At 55.1% G+C, this 14555-nt stretch overlaps 1 protein-coding gene across 1 annotated transcript in view; it reads left to right on the top strand.

The window, feature by feature from the left end:
• The window catches only part of PADI1 (peptidyl arginine deiminase 1), a 33371-nt gene that overhangs the window by 7411 nt on the left and 11405 nt on the right, over positions 1-14555 (top strand). The window contains 10 exon segments of the mRNA XM_006914311.3: positions 5489-5669; positions 6808-6880; positions 7504-7565; positions 8862-8979; positions 9087-9212; positions 10645-10817; positions 10967-11070; positions 12119-12242; positions 12668-12772; positions 14112-14263. Coding sequence (XP_006914373.1) covers positions 5489-5669; positions 6808-6880; positions 7504-7565; positions 8862-8979; positions 9087-9212; positions 10645-10817; positions 10967-11070; positions 12119-12242; positions 12668-12772; positions 14112-14263 — 1218 coding nt within the window.

The raw sequence follows: 14555 nt of genomic DNA, 5'->3' as shown, positions 1-14555 counted from the left end.
GTATCCACATAATATGTCAGGTCGTAAGTGCCGTGGGTTGAAATGAAGCCGGGTCATGGGGTTAGGGAGCATGGGGTTCACGGCGTCATCTATGTCACACTGTTTTAACAGGGGCAGTCGAGGACACCCTCCTGAGGAGGGAATGAGGGAGTGGCTCTCAGGGGATATCTGTGAGGAGAAAAAAGACTACAAATGCAGAGGGCCTAAGGCAAGAGCGAGCTGGGCACCCTGGAGAGAGAGCAAGGGGCTGCGTCCGCAGGAGGGAGGGAGAGGAGAGCCATAGGGTCTGGACGCCAGGCTGGGGAAGACCGCAGAGGCTCCGTGGAAAGGTCACGGAGCAGGAGGGACATCATGTGACTTTTGTTTTAAGACGATCCCTCCACTGCTGTGTTGAAAACAGACTCTGGGCAGCAGGAGGGGAAGCAGGAGACAGCCTATTATGAAAATCCACGTGGACCGGGGTTAGCCATGCAGGAGGGGAGAGCGTCATCTGGAAATGTGGTGGTTTGCCGAGTGAATGTGAGCGAGAGGGAAGGAGAGGCCGGGACGATTCTGGGGGTGGAGCAGCTGTGCACTGCCTGGGACGCGTCTGGACAGGGCACGAGCAAGGGAGGTAGGAGTTTAGTTTTGGATACGTTCACCTTAAAACGCCTGTTAGACACCCAAGGGAGATGTTAAAAAGGCAGCTATACGAGTCTGGAGATGGAAAAGTGGGAGTTCTAAGCGTCTCGATGGGGAAGCAGACATCACCGAGCGCATGAGTGTCAGCAGAGAGAGGAGGACGGAGCACGGAGCCCTGGGGCCAAACGGGTTGGAGCCAGCTGGACAGTCACAAGAGTCCTGGCGAGACATCTGGCCCATCGCTGGGTGTGTCTATTCCAATTACACATCCCAGAACTGGAGGGAAAAAACACAGGATGGGCTTGGGGACTCACCGACCCACTGTGAGATGGACCTGGACTAAACCCGTTGACCACCTGACCACCATAAACCTCTACTCTGTCTGGTGGACGACACTGATGTCGTAGGTCTCTTGAAATTAGTGTCGGTTCAGAGCCAGTGTCCAGTAAAACTGGAAAAGTCTGATTATTTCCTTTTCCCCATGCAGTCGCCCTGGTGTAAGGCTGTACGTCCCCTTGGGGAAGGCTGAAGGAAAGGTGAACAGTACAAGTTTTTAGCAGTGTAGCAGGCTCCCCCCACCCCAAGGGAACCTGATTGTCCATTTATTTAGAAAGTTTACTAGCCCGTTGTCAAACATAGCTATGATTTAAAATTAAACTACGTAAACTTAGAATTAAAGAAATCATGTTAAAAACAAAAGTAATAAATACGCACGATGCATCACTTTCTTATTATTTTACTACATTCTACCATTATCTAGCTCCGGAGAGCATTCGCCTCCGCGTGGTAGAAACAGTTACATGTGAGCTGCCACCGTGTGTCTCTTTGCAACTCTGAGTTAGGTGACGTTGCATCGAGGACTTGAAATTGGCCGTAGTGGGAATATTTACACCATGGAAATCGGCCAGGGCTGCCCATCGGGACTCCATTGATTATTTTGTTGGTTGCGTAGACTTCAGGAAGCGATGAAGAAAAAGTTAGGCAGATGAAACTTAAAGCAAGCCGTATTTCAGCCAGCGCATTATGATTGGCACAAAAACGCTGAGGAAGTTTTCTTCCAGTATCATCCGACTTAGTAAAGAAGCTGCTGGCGTCACTGATGGAGCGAGGTGTGCCGCTGTCATTGTTTCCACTTTCATTTTCCTCTCGGACATAAACGACAGTATCGATCGACATTCACATCACACAGCAGATTTAACGACAGCCAGTTTATTGAGGAAAGAATTAGCGGATTGGGACGCAACTTTGTGCGTGGAATGGTACTCGAATTGCAACCACGGTGTTGGCTGTAGTTACAAGAGAGGCATTCTGTAAGAGTCCATTTGTACAACGAATTTTACAATACAGAGTGATATACATTGTCCTATTATTTGTAGGTTGTGTGCTATACATAATTTATATCAGTAAAATTTATGACAAACTTATATATGTGCCCTCCCCTAGCCCCATCTGCTTGGTCATCAACCATCTGGGACCCTCTGGATGTCAGGGAGGGAGAAAGACGCAGCAGAGGAGACAGACAGAAGCTGGGAGGTTCGAGGCCAGGTGGGAAAGTTGAAGGGCAGTTGGTCATTTGGGTCAAATGCCTCTGCTAGGTCACCAAGAGGAAGAAGAGAAAGGATCTTTGGATTTTGCAACAGCATGGTTCAGAGGGCACAGTGGGGATGATGGCCGAAGAAATGAAGGTGTGGGTGGACCAGGGAGGATGATCAGGGCGACGTTTACAGCATACGCACATGCTTGGTGACGGAGACCGAGAAGGGGACAAGGCCGGAGCGATGCCTTTAAGTAGGGAGGGTGCCCCCAGGGAGGGACGGGGCCACTCGTCCGTTGTCCCAGGAGGGCAGGCATGGATGTGTGTGCAGAGGCAGCTGGGCCGGCAGATGAAGCGGAGAGAAGGCGGAGGTTGCCGTTCTGAGAGAGGAAGGGGAGCAGGCGAGGGAGGTTTCCAGAGAGAGGAAAATGTATGGAATGGCTTTCTAGAACCACGAAAGAGAACAGAGCCCTGGTGAAGGGAAGAGAGGACAAGAGCGAGCGAGGGCTGGTGAGAAGCGGGTAGACACGGCTCAGCCTCCAAGGGTTGCAGGTCCCAGTGGAAATGAAAGCTTGGGGTGGGGGCGGGCGTGTCAGATGGAGTGAGCTGGCAGCTGAGGGTGGCATCAGAGTGAGCTGCTGGCAGGGGAGTTTGTAGCAGGTTCAATTCTTAGTAATGACAAAGTCCAGGGTTGGCCCCCAGAAGAGGGGGGCTGAGGATCCCCGGAATAGAGGAGGTCAAGAGACGGAGGGGGCAGGGAAATGGCGTACCGCCCATGGGGCTATTGAAATGAGAAATGGTGATAACAGTGCTGGAGACAGGCGTGAGCCGACATCCTCAAGGAATGAGGACCGCGTGATAATGACGTGGAGGTGACAGTGAGGAGCGAGGAGGAGCCTTGCCAACCAGGCCCCGTGGGTGGTCGGAGGGAGCAAGGGAGAAACAGCCCCCACTGAGAAGGCTGCGGGGAGACCATGTCTGCTGCAAGGAGCAGGTGTCTGTCAGAGGGCAAAGGCCAAGGAAATCCCCAGATGTGGCTGAGACCACCATGCGATGATGGCTTACGAGAGTGGCTGGGAGTCAGGGAGGATGGGAGCCGGGGTCAGATTAGACGATGAGAGTCTGGGGGACTTGAGTTTCTATGGCGACCAATTAAACGGTGGTGAAGGTCATGTAAGGTCATGAGAAGATTCCTGAAGGTATAATGGCTCGTGGGGACGATGAGTGTGGGGTGAGGGAGGTGGGTCTGGCCAGCAGCCTGCAAGGCTCTGGGGCCCCTCTCCCCCCAGCCTCATCTGTAAAGTGAGAGGAGTAGTAACCGCCTAGTGGGGCTGTGGTGAGCATCAGAGAGCCAGGCACAGAACTGGGACTGTTGTAACTATGACCAATGTCCCCGTTGTCAATGGAGGCAGTTGTTTGATGTGGGTCAGGGAGGGGTGTCTGGTTTCTTCAGAGGGTTTAATATTTGGGTGGGTTCTTGGGAGTCCAGGAAAGGATGGAGGCAGGAGCATATATCAAAGGACCTCGCCGGCCCTGCCATCTTTGCATCAGGTGGGCATTTGTAAGTGGGCGTGATCCTGGGTGATGATCTCAAGGCTGATGGCTCTGCCCTGGCGGACTGCAGCGGAGAGGCCTGACACATAGAGAGGGAGAAACGCCGACATGGGGTTGCCTCGTCGGACTTCCTCTCTAGGCTGTGAGCTCCACATGGCCCAGGGCCTCAAGGATCACTGGGGCTTAGCACAGTGCTCAGCAGAGGGAGGCACACAGTTCATGTTTGTTCGGGGAATGAAGAGGGACAAGATGCACTGACAGAGGCTCTGTGGGCTTAGCTCAGGGTGCCTGTAGCCTGAGTTTGCATCCTCTTCCCTATGGCCCAGGAAGGCTGGCCCCTAAGTGCTGTGGCTGGGAGCAGCTGGTGGTGTGAGCAGTGTGGAAGCTCCGAAGATGAATACCCCGGGCTGGCACCTGACAGACTGAAGGTTTCTTGACCCCCTTTTCTGGAGCCCAGGGCTCTGGGGTATCAGGTGCATGTGATGCACCAGGTGGATGGGGAGAAGATGCCCTGGGTACCAGTCAAACTCTTAGTACAGTTGGGCCTGAGTTGCCCTGCAGAGTAGGGAAAACCGAATCCATTCACTTATTTAACAAGGATTTATGAGCACTGACTATGTTAGAGGTGCTGGGGATACTGCAGCGAGCAAAATAGACAAAACTCCCTGCCCTCGTGGAGCTGACCTAGCAGGAGAGGTGGAGCTGACCTAGCAGGAGAGGTGGAGCTGACCTAGCAGGAGAGGTGGGCGATAAACAACAGCATGATTAAGAGTCAGAGCAGAGTGACAGGGATGGGGCGAGCGGGGAGAAGGCAGGGCAAGGTGCAGCATCAGATGGAGTGATGGAGTCGGGGCTGCTGTTTAAGCCAAGCCCCGGTAAAGTAAAGGAGTGAGCCTCGTGGACGCCTGGGGGAAGAGCGCTCTATGAAGAGGCAATAGCCAGTGCGAAGGCCCTGAGGCAGGGCAGACTGGCAGCTTTGTGGAAAAGTGGGAAGATCAGTGTGGTTGGAGCAGAGTGGGCCAGGGGGAGTAGAGTGGGGAGGAGGAGGTCGGGGAAGTGGTGGGGAAGATCAGGAGGGACTTTGTATGCCATTGTGGGGACTTGGCTGAGTTTGGGGGAACCACTGCTTTTGAACAAAAAGGAGCAATACAATTCTGACTTATGTGTGCTGGGTGCAAGCAGATTGGAAGGGGCTCAGTGGTACCAGTGAGGAGGCTGCCCGGCTATCCCAGGGGGTAGGGATGGCAGTGGAGGTGGTGAGATGAGGTTGACCAGGTGGATTTCCTGTTGATTAGAGAATTTAGAAGCATCAGAGTGGGAAGCCCTGGGGCGGGATCGGGGTGTCCAGAGGTTTGCTCTCTCTGCTCTCTGGAGCTTGGGGGCACTGTTGGAATGGAGGGTTAGACATTGTGGCTCAGCCGCAGCCCCAGCTCCCCTTGGTCTGCCTGATGTCTTGGTTTGCCGAAAGGGTTCTGCCACTGAAACAAAGCTCAACGCCCTTGTTCTGCTCCAACTCCATCATGTTACAGGTGGGGAGACTGAGGCCAGGGGCTGATGGGCCCAGGGCGGGTCACACGGGGGTCAGTGGAGAGCTGGGGTAGAGTCCAGGTTGCCTGGAGCCCAGCTAGGCTGCTCTCCTGGCCAGTGACACGCCCCCTGATGCTCCCCAACACAGTTGTTGGGAGGCGCTGTTTGCATGGCCTGCCTGCCCCAGCCACTACCCCACCATAGTCTCTCTCCTGAGACCTGGACACTTTCTCCCTTTCTTTTCTCTGTCAGGGATGTACCCAAGGGTGCTGAGACCTTTGGGGTCTCCGGGAGCTCTGGGGTGGAGATCTCCATGGCCTATGATCCAGCACGGGTGACAGAGCCCACAGGAAAGGCCCACTGGCCCCTGAGCGCCTATGTGGATGTGATCATATCTGTGGACACAGCCAGTAAGGACTTAAATGATATCAAGGTAAGATGCTCCTCCCCATAGTAAGGGGCTGCATCTCCCCACCCCCATCCCAGGTAAGAGCCCCCCAAAGCATACCTCCATCCACATATCATCCCACTCAACCAAATTCCACAAAGCTTTTGACACTTGCATCCACGCAACACATTCTGATACAACCAAACACACAAGGCCACCCCATGCGCAACAGCACATGTATATACGCCAATGAATTCTCCCATAAAAACACAGCCTGCCTACTCGCCCTTCAGATTCACAAACACCCCCGCATTAATTCTGTGCTCAGCCTAACACAGGTCCCAGACAAGCCCCCTGCTCTCACATAGGCAGGACTCCGTAGCACCACCGTGCTCACGCGTGCATGCAGACAGATACATATCTGGATGTGCATGTGTGTCCCATACCTAAGGAATAAGGATGACACCCTCCTCACTCGCCCCCAGCCACCCACCACACACACGGTGACCCATTGATTGGACAGGGACAAAACAGGGACCGTGCAGCCTTTGCGAGCAGAGGTCCTGGAGCCCGCCATGGGCTCAAACCCTACTTCTTCTGCCTACCAGCTACGAGCCTACAGGAAGGGCCCTGAGTAGCCTCTTTGTGGACGGGCTCTGTCCACTGGGGACACCTTGGGGCTGTGGAGGTGGCCTGGGTAGGGTACTTGGCATGAGTTTGGGGCCATGGGAAAAGCGCCTGACCACTGGGTGTTTTGTAGGGTTGGGGGGTCATTGTTCCCATTCTACAGGTGACGAAACCTAGGCCTGGAGATGTTGAGTAACTTGTCTAAGTGCCGACAGTTGCCTCTCCTCTCTGTCTTTCTCTCCTTCATCCCCATGGGTTCCTGAGGGGCCAGCCGCTCCCTCTGGGACCTGCCCGTACCCCGTCCAGCCCTCCTTGCTCTTCAGCCCAGCCCTAGGAGCCAGGGAGGCGTCCACGACCTCTCTAGCTGGAGAAAGCAGCTCAGAATCCAAGCCGGGAGCCTGGGAGACATGGACCCTCGGCAGCAGGGGAAACCGGGGAGTCCTCATGCTTGCCCGGCCTCTACACAGGGCTGTTGGGAGGTGCGGGTGACTGCCACATCCCCGGGCACGGCCACCTCTGAAGCTGTGCTGGCTTACGGCTGACCATGTTCCCACAGGTGAAGGTCTCCTACTTCAGGCGGCACGAGGACGATGCCCTGGGCCACAGCGTGCTCTATCTCACTGGCGTTGGTATGTACTGCCTGCCTGGTTCTCCGTACATCCCCTCACCCCTCCGTGTTGGCTGTTGAGGGTCTTAGGGCAGCACTGAGGACCAGCCCATGGCCAGCTTCCTCTACCATCAAGGGGTGTGGCTCCTTCAGAGGCCTTCTGTCCACTCTAGAACTCAGGGATGAAGACCCAGCAATATTTAGGGCCACGGGAATCTGGAAACTGCAATGTCCACGTGTCAACAGCTACACAATGGGCCTCCTTCAACTGGCGTCTCACCTATCACACCCACTGGAACGTCAAGATTCAGCACCAAACCTTAGACAGCCCTGCACCCCTTTAGCCTGAGCCCCAGGCAGCTGGCTCTGAGAACTGTGGAACCAGCACCCAGAGCCTCAGACCTAGTCCCCAACATCCAGAGTCAGGGCAACCAAGAGTCAGCAATTCAGCTCACGTAGATGAGCAAGAAATTCAAGACCCAAAGCGTTGGGTCCCTCCAATGCCCAGAACCACACAGGACTGCCACAAAGGCTTCCTGGTTCTCGTGGGTTTGGGGAGAGGGCAAAGCTTTCCCCGACCTGGATGTTATGGGTGTGTTGATGGGACTGGGTGAGCCCCTGAGGCCTCTTTCTGTCCCTTTTCAGACATCTCCCTCGATGTTGACACGGGCCGCAAAGGCAAGGTGAAAAGGGGCCAAGGCGACAAGGTGAGACTGTCCTGGCTACCCCAAGACAGCGGGGTCGACAGGCAAACCTGGGGATGGTCCCGGGGTGGGGTGGACCCTCCCTCCGGAAGGGCGATGGATTCCTAGGGTCTCTGGTATCTGACAGTGTGGGGAACCCATCTGGGGACTGACTGCCAGATCGGCACAAGTGGGTATTAACCTACACTGTGTGATGGACGTGCTGTGTGACTCCCGAAAAACAGCTCACCCTCTCTGGGCCTCTCTTATGCCACCTCAGAATTGGGACTGGTTCTTGTGCTTGGTGCCTATTCTATTTCCTGGGCTTTATTTGGAACTTCAAATATGGTAGGTGCTTCGTAAAAGGTTGTCGAGTGACTGAATGAAGGCAAGGGGAAGACATGGCTTCTGGTAGAGGAGGCTGGGTAGAGAGTCCCAGGTAGACCCTGAAGAGTGAGGAGGAGGATGGGGTGGGCTCAAGGCATCACCCCCACAGGAAGTATCTGGAAGCCATCCTAGGAGGGTAGAAGATGTGGTGTACAGGGAAAGACCCCAGAGAGGAAGCCTGGGTCACAAGGCTTAGGGGACAAGATGGGGCAGGGAAGCCATGGGTGGCTGTGCAGGTCATTCACTGCACAAGGTTGCTTGGGCCAAGTGGTGAGTGGGGCCTGCGATGCAGATCACGGCTTGGGCCCTGGCTCAGGGCAGCCCGGTACGGTGCCCTAGACCTGAGTTCGAATCCCATCTATGTGACTTGGAGCTCAGTTCCCAGAGCCTCTTTTCCACCTTCTGTGAAATGGGAAAGTGGCTCCCGGGTCCGGTGGGGATGAAGTGGAGGCATGTCAGGAAGAGCCTCACAGAGGCAGGGCCCCAGCCGTCATTCCCGCCTCAGCTCGAACCCCCTTGCAGGGCTTGTGCGACTGTGGGTGGACGGGTCCCACGGGAGTGCTGGGATGAAGAGGGTCTCCCAGGATTCTCCAGTCCCATCAAGGTCAGGGCGAGGCAGCCTCTGCCCCCCAGGCAGGGCCAAAGCTCAGCAGACTGGTGAAGGCTGTTTCTCCCTTCCTCCTCCTGTGTGGTGGCTGGGCGGGGGCTGCTGTGTACGGTAGTGCAGGTTGTTCACTGCACAAGGATGGAGTGGCTTTGGGTCTAGAGACCTGGAGCTCAGTCCCCAGATCTATGAGCCCTCTTTAAATCTTTAAGAAAACCTAGGATGCAGAGGTCTTCAAGCTAACAAAGCAGCCAGCCTTAACCACATCCAGAACCCCTTCCAGAGCCCCCCAGGTCCCCTTGACCCCGAAGCCTTTTGTTTTGCCTCAGAAAAGCTGGCGCTGGGGCCCTGAGGGCTATGGGGCCATCCTGCTGGTGAACTGTGACCGGGATAGTCTCAGGTCCAGGGGCCTTGACCATGCCGACAGCCAGCTGACATCACTGGATGGTGAGTGACAGTAGGGGCATGTGGTGTTGTCCAGGGTGATGGTGCGGGGTGGCGAAGCATTGGGGAGATGGGAGAGGAGCCTGATGCTGGGGTGCCGCTCTCTTCAGACCTGAAGGACATGTCCCCGATGGTGCTGACCTGCGATGGCCCCGACAAACTCTTTGACAACCACATGCTGGTCTTGAATGTGTCATATTCTGATTCCAAAAGATTGGGGGTCTTCTGTGCTCGGGGTGAGTGGCCTGGTGGGGCCTCTTCCCACCCTGCTCTGTCCTCTGCTTCCCACTCTCTTTCTTTCTTCTCTCGTGCACATCTCTCCCTTCCTTCCGTCACCTTTCGTGACTCTCACTACAGCCACCCTGTCAGGACACAACGTGTCACCCGAGGAGGTTCGATAGCTAGTCCCATTTTACAGAGGGAAAACCGAGGCTCAGATGCATGCATTCCCTGTCATAAGCTCACGCGACCACTTGGGGGCGGAGCAGCCATTCAAACCCAGGTCTGTTGAGCGCCAAAGCCCCTCCTCTTTCCACTGCCCCCATCTCCTCCCCTCTGATCCCTGGATGCCTGACAAGCACTGTCCAGACAGGGCGAGGTCGGGGCAGGAGCTAGTGAAGCTGAGGCCCAGGCCCGCCCTTGGAACTGGTCTGCCAGAGATTTAATTAATCAAAGTCTGTGGCTTAAGAAAATACCAGTGCTCACCCCTGAGGTGCTCTACTCATTTTCGTCCATGGCAAGAGGCCTCTCCTAGCCCTTTCTTCTTCCTCTTCGCCCTCCTCTGTTCAGACTGACTCAGAACCTGTCGTTCTGGCTAAATCGACCTAGCAGGAACCAGAATGTTCCTTCGGGTGCATCGATGGTGGCCGTTTAGGCAGAGGCCTGGCCCGAAAACCACCGTGGTACCAGAACGGGAGCAAAGTCTCAGTGAGTGAACTGATGACCGTTCCCGCAGCTGACCAGAGCGTGCCAGGGCGACATTCCCCAGCCAACCCTCAGGGGAGAACGACACGGGGCAGGGTGGAACCACTACATTTGTTTAGTCCATTTTACTACTCGATTTAAGAAAATAATAATAATTTTGCATAACATAAATTTAACTATTTTAAAGCCAACAGTTCAGTGGAATTTAGTGCAGTCTCAATGTGGTGTAGCCACCACCTTGGTCTGGTTCCGAGACATTCTCATCCCTCCCCCAATAAAACCCTGTACTGGTACCAGTCATTCCCCCGCCCCCTCCCCCCGCCCCTGGCATCTACTGATCTGCTTTCCATGTCTATGGATTTGCTTACTCTGGACATTTCATATAAATGGAATCATATACTACGTGGCCTTTTGTGTCCAGCTTCTTTCTCTTAGCATAGTGCTTTCATCGGTCGATGGATATTCGGGTTGTGTTCACCTTTTGTGCCAGATGTTTTGACCTCCTTATCTGGCTTAAAGCTTATGCTGACCGCATGAGAGATATCATGTTAGCCCATTGTACAGATGAGGAGCTGAGGTTGAGAGAGGTTGAGTCACTAAGCTAAGGTCACCCAGCTTGTGCGTGGCAGAGCTGGAGAGGGGCCTCCGTAGACGTAACGCAAAGGCGGCTCTGCCCCTGGTTTCCTCACCGCCCCACACCTCTGTCCCAGCACTGGACCCCAGTGCTGACTCTGGTTCCCCTAGGTGGGAATTCCCTCTCAGACTACAAGCAGGTGCTGGGGCCCCATCATCAGTCCTACAAAGTGGAGCGGCAGCCAGGGGAGCGGAAGATCAGCTTCTACGTGGAGGGGCTCACCTTCCCTGACGCTGATTTCGTGGGGCTGGTCTCCCTCAGCGTCAGCCTGGTGGACACAGAGGTATGTATGGCGTTGGGGGCTGTGTTAGGGGCTGAAGCGCTTGGGGGACCATTTTGGAGGCTCCAGCTGAGCAGGCTGGGGGCTGGGGGGGGTCTTGAGGCCTGATGGGGCTCCCTGCAAGGCCCACTGAGTCCTCATTTTCCCCCCAGACACTGCCCGAGGTGCCCCTCTTCACAGACACTGTGGTCTTTCGCATGGCCCCCTGGATCATGACCCCCAACACCCAGCCCCCCCTGGAGCTGTATGTCTGCAGGTGAGGCCTCACTCCTGCAGCTCTCCCACCATCCCTGGACTCGTAGAGATAGGAACAGAACGCTGTTTCGGGGTCGGCCTCTCATTCAGATGGGATGGATTCATTGAAGGCACCCAAGGGCACAAGCTAGGAATAGGACAGCAACAGGTGGGTGTGCGCCTGTCAGCCCCACCTGCCTTAAGCAGCTCAGGCCTTGGCTAAGGTCACCGACTTACCCTCCAGCGCCCCTGCCCCTATCCTATCCTGCCTGCAGCAGCCCCAGAATATTTTGGGTTTAGTTTAGGCTGTGAGACCAGGCCCTGTTCAGGCTGCCGGCGGCTGTAGGAAACTTAGCCTCGCTCTGGTGTGGGTGTGCTTCTGGGCCTGCAGAGAACACGGGAACCCAGCCTCCAGGATCCGTTGAGAGCCCTGGCCCATCCCAGGTCCCTGGTCCTTCTGCCATCTCTCAGAATCCTTGTCAGGTTCCTGGATGGCTGGGTGAGCCTTGATTGGCAAGGCTACTCCAGGCCCCTGCATCAGAGGTTGGACAAGTGGAAAGGGCCACAGTTGACTTGGAACATAAGCCATAAAGCCAAGAAAGTTGTGACCAAACAGGTTTGCTCTGCTTACCTGGGTCCAGGTGTATATAGATACTCAGAGATAACCCCACCCTGGCTCCTTTGTTTAGGTCAATTGTGTGGAACAGGAGTTGATGGGCTACCTGCCCCCTCACTGCCACCTTAACCAGTTAGATCCAGTCCCAAGGTCACCTGCTCCATGGCTGCCCCTGCTGGCTTCAGTGCCCTGCCTATGGGTTCTGCAGCCCTTGGCTTGCCCCCCTCACCTTGCACCTACCACCTGATGTGATCTGGAGACATTATCCATCTCCATCATTAGTCCCCGAGCCTCTCTAGGGCAGGGACTATTTTGAACCCCTGCATCCAGGGGCCACAGAGGGCCTAATACAGACTGGATCAAGGCCGCCCCATCTATCCCCTGCCTCCCCATCCTAAGGCCAAGGCCACAGTCAGAGGTTGTTATTACGCTCCCCCGTCCTTGTGTTTTGCAGCGTGATAGACCCTCATGGCTCAAACGAGAAATTTCTGGAGGACATGTCTGACCTGGCGTTGAAAGCCAACTGCAAGCTGATCATCTGCCCTTTGACCGCAAATCAAAACGACCGCTGGATCCAGGTGGGTGCAGGAGCAGATCCTGGAAGAGAGTTGGGGTGGCCTGGGAGGCCTGAGCCCTATCCTTCACCTGGCTTTGGGAAAGGGAGCCTGCACAGGTTCCTCATGGCCTGAATTTCCCGCGAGGAAGCCGTGGAAGTCCTGGCGCCAGGACTCAGGGTGGGGGCGCGTAAAGCTTATGGGAACACTTACTTGCCTGCTGCCTGCGTCATTTGTCTCTCTCACTTCCTACCAAACGCCCTGGTGCCAGACAGTCCTCTCCTGGCTGAGGTCCTAAAATGCCTCACCTCCTCCGCTGTCCCCAGCCCCCCACACCCCCCAAGTTTTGGGGAAGCTCTGCTGCCCTGCCCACCCCCAGCCCCCGGGGGCACATCTTGTTTTGAAAAACTACTCTGAGGTCACTGTGGTCTCTTCCTCTCCCCTCCTAGGATGAGATGGAGTTTGGCTACGTGGAGGCCCCACACAAATCCTTCCCAGTGGTCTTTGACTCCCCCCGAGACAGAGGCCTGAAGGATTTCCCCAAGAAGATCCTGGTACGTAGCAAAGAACGGAGTGGGGAACCCTTAGGCGGCTCCTCCTAAAAACATCAGTTTTGCTTGATCCTGGTTCTTTAAGGGACAAAAGGACACAGGCAGTGGGCTCTGGCACATAGGGAGGGAGTGAGAGGTTTGGGCAAATATGCAAATGACATGCAAATTACCCGTTTTGGGAGGCACTGGCCAGGGAAATCCTCCTTGGGGGCCCTTCTCCCCCAAGGGGATGCCAACAGAGGGGTCAGCCCTGGGGAAACCGAACTGCCTTTTGGGTGGGGGGAATGCACCCTTAGTGAGCCCTCAAGGTTCTTGCTTTTATGAACCGGAGTTGGGAGGGGGCTCTGTTCAGATAAAAAGATTTTCTGAACACTTCCTGTGCGCCAGGCACTGTGCGGCCTCCTACGTGCAAGAGCAGCTCTAGCAATTGCGTACTGAGTTCCAGCCACTCCCCTAGCTTTACAAGGTTACTCATTTAATCCATGGAGGAGGACGCCCAAAGTCCCTCTTTCCTGAGGCTCAGAGAGGTTAAGTAACTGGCCCAGGGCCACACAGCTAGTTAGTGGTGGCACCAAGGTGTAAAACCGGAGAGGCTGCCTCCATATCCTCTGTGCCTAACTGCTAGGCTAAACTAGGCTGGTCCCAAATCTCACGGTTAATGCTCGTGTACACCCGATCCACATCTTGGATAACCCCAGTGTCCAGGTGGGGGCTGTGATGGGAAATTCAGGAGCTTAAGGACACAGAGCAGGGACATTCACCCCAGCCTGGCGGGACCAGGGATAAGACTCAGCAGAGGTGACAGTGGGTCCTGCAGGGTGAGTCTGTGGCCAGGGCATTTTTCACTGATTTCTCCTCTCATCTTTATAATTTCCTTCCTTCTACTTTCTTTGGGTTTAATTGGCCGGTTTTTTTCCTAGCTGGAAATGGAAGCTTTCTCTTCCTAATATATATGTTTAAAGCTCTAGCAATTCCCTAGAACCGCAGCTCCACTAGCCCCGTGCAGGTTTCAACGGGCCGTATTTTCATTACCCTTCCCTTCAAAACATTGTCTAATTTCCATTGTGATTACTTCTGCGACCCATGGGTTCTTTAGAAGTGTGTTGCCTAATTTCCAAACGTTTGGGGGTTTACTAGTTATTGCTCTGTTATTGGCTCAAACTTTAATTGCACCATGCTTAGGGTAGGGGGTGATCTGTGAAAAGTGAATAGGGGGTGTTTTACCGGAAGTGGGAGCCCTCCAGGACCGACCCCCGTACTCCCTACCCCAAGAGCTGTCTCTTCTTGTTCTGACACCTCCTTCTTGGCGGGGGGCGGGGGTGTCTTGCTGGTCCTCCCCCAGGGTCCTGACTTCGGATATGTAACCCGGGAAGTCCCATTCTCGGGCGCCTCCGGCCTTGACTCCTTCGGCAACCTGGACGTCAGCCCGCCGGTCACCGTGGGCAGCAAGGCGTACCCCCTGGGCCGCATTCTCATCGGCAGCAGCTACCCCAAGTGAGAGGCCAGGGCCGGGGCGTGGCGGAGGGCATGGGGCGCCAACTGCAGCATCCGCCCTCACACCCCCTCCCCTTGAGCTCTATTCTCCAGTCTGAAAAGAGGTCTTAACTTCCTGCACGGAGTCCTAAAACCAAAGACTCAGAGACCTGGAACCTTTAATTTGAAAGGTCCCGGAATCTTAGGAGAAAACTGGTGCCCATGGTCTATTGGCCTGCCTGCTATTTCATGAGCTTTGTTACCAACGTTAATTACATATAGAGCAGGAGGCCTCACATAAAAAGCCAGATTT

This window comes from Pteropus alecto, unplaced genomic scaffold, assembly GCF_000325575.1.
Source record: "Pteropus alecto unplaced genomic scaffold, ASM32557v1 scaffold125, whole genome shotgun sequence".
Taxonomy (NCBI): domain Eukaryota; kingdom Metazoa; phylum Chordata; class Mammalia; order Chiroptera; family Pteropodidae; genus Pteropus; species Pteropus alecto.
This window is presented reverse-complemented; position numbering and strand designations above follow the sequence as displayed.